The sequence below is a fragment of the Phragmites australis genome, chromosome 18 (assembly GCF_958298935.1).
Source record: "Phragmites australis chromosome 18, lpPhrAust1.1, whole genome shotgun sequence".
NCBI classification, from domain to species: Eukaryota; Viridiplantae; Streptophyta; class Magnoliopsida; order Poales; family Poaceae; genus Phragmites; species Phragmites australis.
In genome coordinates this window covers 28464435-28472904 of record NC_084938.1, presented here as the reverse complement: position 1 = coordinate 28472904, position 8470 = coordinate 28464435, and the positions used below count along the sequence as shown (strand labels likewise).

Genomic DNA, 8470 nt, shown 5'->3' with positions numbered 1-8470 from the left:
GATTGTCAAATCCCACCATCTGTAGCTGCTTTGCAAGTAATACTCCGTATCATGACCCAGTTAGAACTACTTATGTATTATGTACTAACTTTAGGTGTTTTTCCTATGCAAAGATTGTGATGCACTAATATCTGAAGTTCTTGCAGAAATTCAAGGTTTATATTTTCGACAGCTACTTGGGTGGAGCGATACACCGGTAAGCACCAACTGAAGTGCATCTTTTCTTGATGTATGTACGTTGATTTAAATTTCATCATTTATAAATTTGGTCCATTGACAATATCTTTGGAAACTTATGTACACTGAATTTCCCTTTGTGCTTTTCAGGATTTGGAGAATTAGAATCTATTTATAGACTAGACAACTCGATCTATTTCTTTACACTCTCTGAATCTGTACATTTGAGTTTGGTTATGAATTGTGTGGAAGGAGTACATGTATGAACATTTAGTTGATGCTTACATACATGCAGTTGTAAATAAAAATGGTGTATTGGTATAATTTGTACATTTTATTACAATCATTCTGCATGATAATTATATTTCGTTATAAATTTCATTTCATTTTGGTGGTACATTAATCAACATCGATGGAGAAGAATATGTGACAAATATTTATTTATCACAAAACAGTTATTCATGGCGACTGTAATTTTGTCACAAAAAATGAGCTAGCTGGCTGGGCAGCCTTGCCCCAACTTTATGACGATGCATGAAATTTTCATCACAAGATATATAATATGACACACTATTTGTGACGATAGGTGTGACGATACATTTACATCATAGAAGCTCATCTGTGGCAAAAAATGAGCTTTTTGCGATGAATATAGCTTGTCACATAAAGTGAGATTTTTTTTAGTATTAATAGATGATATCTTTCTCTGTCTTATTTCTCTTTAGGTGGCTTCTTTTCTAAACAACTGATGTCATCTCATTATACACGCCCTTAGGGCGCGTTTGATTGCCTGGTCGAGCACTCGGTCAGGCCCCGTACGTGCAAGCACCGGTGTTCAGTTGCCTAGCCAAGCGATCGAGCCAGGCCCCGTGCGTGCACAAATCCTGTGCTCGTTAGGCTCACGGGAAATGGATTTTGGTGCAACCTATGTATGAGTGTATTTTTTATTTAACTCTTGATTTTATTTAGGGTACAAGAGTGGTAAAAAATTCTATACATTTTCATGAGCAAACTAGAGCTCACTAGCAACCCATTTTAATTAGTTTGAACAAAAAGCCTAAGCCAATATTTAACTAAAATCCTTCAAAGAAGCATACTTTTATAATTTCTAGTAATTTTTGTGACTCAAATAAATTCCTAAAAATCAGAAAAAGTTCACTAATATTCTTATCATGTGATGTACTAATTTATAAAAATATTTCTAACCTTAGGTTATTTAGTGAAAAAGTAAGTTACTTTGTAATACAACATATACTCATATGAACAACAAAAACAATATCTTCTTAGCTAACCTGAGTATATACAAACAATCAAATATACCATATTATATCTTTCTAGCCTGACTTAACTCAGCATATCTTACTAGATATGAGTCAGATTAAACTATGCAAGCAACCAAATAGGCCAATAGAGATGCCCCCTTTTATGCACCGGCAACTTTGAGAACCATCACATCGGTCAGTCACAAGTCACAATACAAATGCAAAGTGCAAGTGCAGTGAAATGATCTTCTGTTTCCAGCTTCTACGAGCATCTCCCAAGTTGTGAATAAGATTGGCAACGGGTCGAGTGGGTCAAGTTAGGTTCCTACGGGCTTTAGATCCAGTGAGGGTAGGGGCGGATGATAAATTTGCTCCACGAGAGTCTCGGGTTGAGTCTGATCTAAATTGGATTCGATTTTAGATCTTATTTTGCCTCATAGGCCCCGAAAAAGGCCAACTCAGCCCAGAGCCGATTTGCCTATTCTGGTCCATTTGTCTCAGCCTCCAAGTGCCCATTCCGAGCCAACTCGGCAGCTCCATCCTCTCCACTCCAATCTGGCGGCCGATCGAAGAACACAGCATTGAGCCATGCAGACCGAAGAGCTACTCCATCGCACCCTTCGTCGCCGTCTCGCCGTCACCGTCTTGTCACACGCCACGCCGTCGCCACACCGTGCTGCCTCGCGCGCCATGCCGCGCTATGTCACCCCCTGTGCCATTGCCGCGAAGGAGGAGCTAGACCTAGATCTAGCCGCTTCTCCCGGATCTCAGATTTTGAATCGGATGCATTCTCGTTAGATCCGGTCTCGATTACCACCTAATCCTGAACCCAAAACACTTGGAAATTCACGTGACGAGGTTCAATTCAAGTCGCTTCATTTAATAGAATGGGGCGCAGAACATTAGCATGCCTGACCTCCGATTATTGATTTAATTAAGAGCGAAAGGTACGTTACAACACCCATCGATGACGACAAAGCTCAACAGACCAAGACAAGGAAACGACGAACCAAGGACGACGACGACGACGGCTCAACAACCTCGACGCGATCGAAGGACACCATCACACTACTCGTGGTATGTAGCTTAACTCTTGCTTGCATGCACGCATGCAGAGCAGACTACATGCATGGGAATGGCAGAGCTACACGAGCACCGTCCGGTTGTACCCCGCGACGCCGTCGTTCTCGCCGGACATCTCCTCCAGCGACTTGCCCTTGGACTCTGGCACGAGGAACGTGAAGAGCAGGCCCAGCAGGTTGCACCCGGCCAGGAGGAACAGGGAGCTGCGCACGCCGATGCCCGCCGGGTACCCGTGGTCCGTCTTGGCCGGGTCCCGGTTCTGCGCCAGGTACAAGAACCCGAACGACCCCACGATGGCTCCCAGCTTCCCCGACGCCGCCGAGATGCCGTGGCACGTCGACCGCAGCCTCGCCGGGAAGATCTCCGCGGGCACGATGAACGTGGTGGAGTTGGGCCCGAAGTTGGCGAAGAAGAAGGTGAAGCCGTACATGACGATGAAGCCGATGTGATTCCCCGGCGTGGTCCAGTGGTGGTACGGCACGGCCAGCCCCAGCATGAACGCCGTCATCATCAGGAACCCCGTCACCTGGATGGCGAACCGCCCCACCACGTCGATCAGCGCCACCGTGAACCAGTACCCCGGCACCGTGCCACAAAGAGCGATCAGCGACTGCGCGCGTGCGATGCGGAACACCTCGTCCAGCGCGCCCATCGTCGCTGCCTTGGGGATCCACCCCACCGCGCTGAAGATGTCCTTCTGGAACAAGTTCTGCGAGTAGAAGGCGATGTCCAGCAGGAACCACGTCGCGGACGTGCCCAGGAGGTGCAGCCCGTGCCGCCGGAGGAACTCGCCGGAGAAGAGCCCGAAGGAGTTTCTAGCTTCCTTGTTGTTGTCCTGCTCCTCCTCGGCAGAGATCTCCACCTGCAGCACCTTGGACATGTCGGCCGCGGCCTGCTTGGCGTTCTTGGCCACGAGCGCCGTGTACCGCGCCGTCTCGGGCATCTTGGTGCGCCAGTAGTAGGTGAGCGCCGCCGGCATCGCGCCGAGCATCAGGATGATCCTCCACACGAAGTCGGCCTGCGGCGGCGTGGAGCCGACGGGGTCGACGGCGTAGGCCGGGGCCGGGAAGCGGGTCTTGAACGCCGCGGACACGACGATGGCAACGAGGCCGCCGGCCATGATGCCGAAGCCCTGCATGGCGAAGACGGCAGCGATGAATGCGCCGCGCGTCTTCTTGTTGGCGTACTCGGACATGATGGTGGCGGAGAGTGGGTAGTCTCCGCCGATGCCGAAGCCGAGCCAGAAGCGGAAGAAGCAGAGCGTGGCCATGACGGAGGCCCGGGTGTGGCCGAAGGAGAGGCCCGAGGCGACGGAGCAGAGGACCATGAGCATGAGCGTCATGCCATAGACCTTCTTACGGCCGAGCTTGTCGCCCAGCCAGCCGAAGAAGAGCTGCCCTGAGAGCGTGCCGATGAAGGCGATGCCGTTGACCGCGGCGGAGACGTGCGGCGGGAGGGTGCCGGGGGTGGAGGAGCCGTCGACGCGGTAGTAGATACGTCCGAGGAGCTTGGTGACGAGGGAGATGCAGAATAGGTCGTAGGCGTCGGTGAAGAAGCCCATGCCGGCGACGACGATGGCGGTGAAGTGGTACCATTGCGTCTTGGCGGTGTCGAGTGCGCTGAGTACATGCAGCTCGCCCGCAGCCATTATATTGCCGCCTTTACCTGTCTTGTCCGGCGGCGGCACAAGACAGGACAGGAGAAGGCAAGGCTTGAATGCTTGATTGGTCCGGGGCGAGAAGCGAGGGAGGAGGCTGGCCGCTATTTATACGCGCCGGCGAGGATCTTCGTCTCGCCGCGGCCGAATATTCCGCGGCTGCCCGTTTGACCATCGAGCACCGTTGGTGACCTGTGGGGTCCACGCGACAGACAGGCTGTTGACTCTTGTACTGGGAGGAGTAGTACAGTTTCTTGCTGTCTTTTTCGTTTCTTCAATTCTTGGGTCAAATCACATGCATATGATTTGCATGCATGCATGCTTTTATGACAGCATGTATGAGCTCTTTTGCTATATATATATATATATATATATAGGAATTTCTTACTCTTTCTTCTTTCTTAAACATCATTAAAAAACAAGACAAACCATTATATGTAAGGAAAAAGACAAATATAGCGTATGTGTGATGTGGCAGTGATATGGATTTTCAACTTCATCTATATCTAGATGCGGGACGTAGGTCGGGCTATTTTGGGCCAGCCCACGGCACGGCACGAGAACAAAGTGGGCCATGCTAGCCTAGCATGAGCATTGAGCCATGCTGGGTCTCGATGTGAGCCCTAATGGGTGAACATCCTGATATAAAAAATGAGCAGTGTTTGAACCGATCTGGCACGAAAATAGTCTAATATGTCATTTTGTCTTGTACAAGCATGGGATGCTTCTTTCGTAAGCTATTGGACATATGTTGGACACCTATTGACTGGGGTAACTAACAGACCTACACTGGTACTAGCATCCAATCCAATTAAAAAAAATGAAAAGGATTATCATCTCTTTTCTGTTGCTCTCAGCCACGTGCCCACAACCCACATGTTGACCTTAGAGCAACTCCAACTCAATCGGTACTCTAGTCGATACTCTATTATTTAGCAAGGACGACAAAAAACCGGCTCTAACCGATTCACTACTTCTATCCCCACTTTTACCCATTTGCCATCTCGCCTCCTCCATCCGTCACATCTGGGGAGACTCTCCCCTTCGCCATCGAGCAATGACCGCCACGGATTCGGTCCTTCCCGCCACCACCCAGCAAGTGAATCTTGGTCTCCTTCCTCTTCCTTTTCAATACAAGGTCGATTTTGAGGTTCTCGATCATCGATTTCACCGGACCTGAGGTAGAGAAAGGTCGGAGAGGGGAGGGAGTTGCTATAGAGGACGTCTTCTGGAGCTCCCGCCGCCCTCAAGATCGTGCCACCTGTGACATCCTCGAACTCCTGTCGCCCTCGAGCTCGCACCGCCCCTTGAGCTCCCGCCGCCCTCGAGCTTGCACCACCCGGACCATCCTTGAGCTCGTACCGCGCGCCCCCTCTAAGCTCACGTTGCCTACCGCCCTCGAGCTCGCGCTTACCGCCACCGCTGGACGCCTGCCGGCCTCGAGCTCCCGCCGCCTGTTGCCCTTGAGCTCGTCCCGCGTGCCCCCACTGAGCTCTCCCACACCGTCCTTGAACTCACGCATCTTGCCGCCCTAGAGGTCGCATCGTGGAGCTCGTGGTGCCCCTGGCTTGCCCGTACGTGGCCTCAGTGGCTCATCTGGTGCTGCGTATTGTGGTCGCCTGCGTAGTGCTATGTGTTGCTGCTGGCTTTTGGGGAGAGAACAAGAGAGATTGCACAGCTTGGTTGCGTGTGCGGCTCGAATGCATGTTGTTGCTTGTGCTACTGCTTGTACGTCTTCTTAGTGTTGATGAGTGCTATTTTGGTTAATAATGCAGGTAGCTTGTTGAATGGATGGATAGCTATATGCAATTGTTGAGTGACCAAAATATTGGTAGCATCCAATTTTTGGATGACAACCAATTTGCATGTCCACATGATGAACAAGCGATTGAGGAAGTGAAAGTTGTGGAAGGTACACTGGTCGTGAAACCAAGCAAGAAGGGAACCAAAAATTTTAGTGAAAATGAGGACATTCTTTTGTGTTCGGCATGGCTAGAAATCAACATGGATTCTGTACAAGACGTTGATCAAACTCACACTACGTATTGGCAGAGAATTCACGAGTACTTCTATAAGTACAAGGACTTCGAATCTGATCATTGTGTCAACTCTCTCATGCACCGTTGGTCTACCATACTAGAGAATGTTAAGAAGTTTTGTGGATGGTATGCTTAGATTCAAAATATGAGGCAAAGTAGGGTAAGAGAGCAAGATCATATATATGTTGCATGCATGTGATTCTTCTCTAATTTGTTGTAATAGTATATGTTCCTTGCATGTTTAACAACACATGTTCACTTGTGTACTTCAAGCATGTGCAGTGTACAAGGCCAAAGACAAGTATAACAAATCGTTTAGCTTGTTGCATTGTTGGAATATCTTGCGGCATGAGCAAAAATGGAATGATAGATGCTCTTAGAAGAAACAGAAGGTAACATATGAATAGGCATGCATATATAGAAGTGAAAAATTTAGCCGTTGAAATGTAGTCGTTGGAAATATAGCCGTTAGAGGAATTTGTAAGAGTAGTTACCACACAAGCACACGCATTGTAAATATTTGTAAGAGCAGTTACCACATAAGCACACGTGTTGTAAGACTTTATAAGAGTAGTTACCACACAAGTATATGCGTTGTAAGAGCAGGTACCACATAATCAATTGCAAGAGAAGGTGCGTGGGAGCCCGGAAACGAAAAAGTGCAGGGAAGGCTACGTGCGGAGGCGTGCAGGAACAGAGGCGGACAAGGATGGCGAGCCGCATGGGGCAGCCAAATTTAGCCACTCTTTCATAGTGGATAGCGTGTCTATAGTGATAGACACTCGGTTTGTTACTCTGCTGGAGCTCCTTTTTGGCAAGAGATGGCCATATTTAGCGATGGCGAGCTGGAAGACCACCCTGCTGGAGATGCTCACAAGATATTAATAAAATAGAGATGAGTGGATTATATGGAGGAAAATTTAGGGAACCAGTTAGAGCGTGCTAGAAAGTAGAAAAGAAAATCTAGATAAATTTTTTTCTATTCAGAGTAATAGGAAACCAGAAATAGAGAATGGGTTAGAGTAGCTCTTATCTCTCCCAATCTTCCCTAATCCTCATCTCTTTCTCGTCCAAGCTACAGGCCAAAGGTGGGCGAGCACAACAGCCGGCAAGCATGGAGATGGAGGTCAACGAGACTGTGCGGTAGCCTGTGAGCGTGAAGCTCGGCAACCACAAACACGGCAAGGAAGCGAGCACGGCAGCCGGCATGCAAGCACCGAGGCAGTCGAGTACGAAGGCCGATGAGGCATCAGGCGAGCCCACGCAGACGCATCAGCTCCTCGCCGCCAACGTGGGGTGCCCGGGCATTGCCGGAAGCGACTCGTGCTGCCACGGCATGGCCCCAAGGATCCAAAGCCCAGCATGGCTCAAGTTCCACCTCTATCTACATCACAGTATATATATGCAAATTCATATCCACAATGCTGAGGATGCAACCAGCAGCATACATACCACTCCATGTTTGTTTCCAAAATTCAAAGTTCAAATGGTGTAGCACTGATGCTGAATTGCCATTCTTTTGTGAAAGTAATAATGTTGAACTCAAGTACCATATGGATGCATGCCACTGGCAGTAGTAGTAGAACAAAAAGGGCCGGCCAGCGGCAATATATATTAATCTAAGCAAAGCATATATTAATCTAGTGACGGGCACATTATATTCGCGTATAAGTGGAGTACCACGGAAGAGCTGAGCACTGTTAGTAATGATTACCATGGGTCATAAGTATATAATAACGCGCGTACGATAAAAGAATAGAAAGAAAGATGGTCAAACGAGGCTAAAGCGGTAATTAGAATGTTAAAAGTTGAATTGGATTGATGATGCGGACGCATTATATAGGCAAAAGCGGTAATATATATATAGGGTTGAATAAGTTATTAACTTGGGAGCTGTTGGCGATTGTTGCAATGCTACTTTAGTTTCTGACCTCACAATATGCGGCGACTTCACCGAGACGCCACGTTCTCTTGTTTTTTCCTTGCCCATTTTACCTTCCCAATATATACTTTCTTTTTTCCAATCTTAACCAACTAAACATTGCTCGATTCACATAATTAAGACAATATAATGGAACGAACTTTCTTGGCCATTTCCAAGAACGCTGCATTTCCATCACTTTTAGTAGTAAGAGTAGCTTAGCTTCCACGAAAGGAGAGAGACGGCACTAATGACGACTAGATGGATCAGGAGCTAGCTAGCCTCCATTTGATCCAAGGAGCTAGCTAGGAAGCTTCACCTCCTTCATAAT

The 8470-nt window shown here is 48.2% G+C and overlaps 1 protein-coding gene across 1 annotated transcript; it reads right to left on the bottom strand.

The window, feature by feature from the left end:
• Nucleotides 1–2350: 2350 nt before the first annotated feature.
• On the bottom strand, nt 2351–4247 carry LOC133898314 (inorganic phosphate transporter 1-6-like). The gene has a single exon (XM_062338963.1). The coding sequence runs from the start codon at nt 4168–4170 to the stop codon at nt 2584–2586; it is 1587 nt and encodes a 528-aa protein (XP_062194947.1). The 5' UTR covers nt 4171–4247; the 3' UTR covers nt 2351–2583.
• Nucleotides 4248–8470: the final 4223 nt, after the last annotated feature.

What these genes read in the sequence shown, in the direction of transcription:
- LOC133898314 (XM_062338963.1), bottom strand. Translation starts at nt 4,170, where the DNA reads ATGGCTGCGGGCGAGCTGCATGTACTCAGCGCACTCGACACCGCCAAG.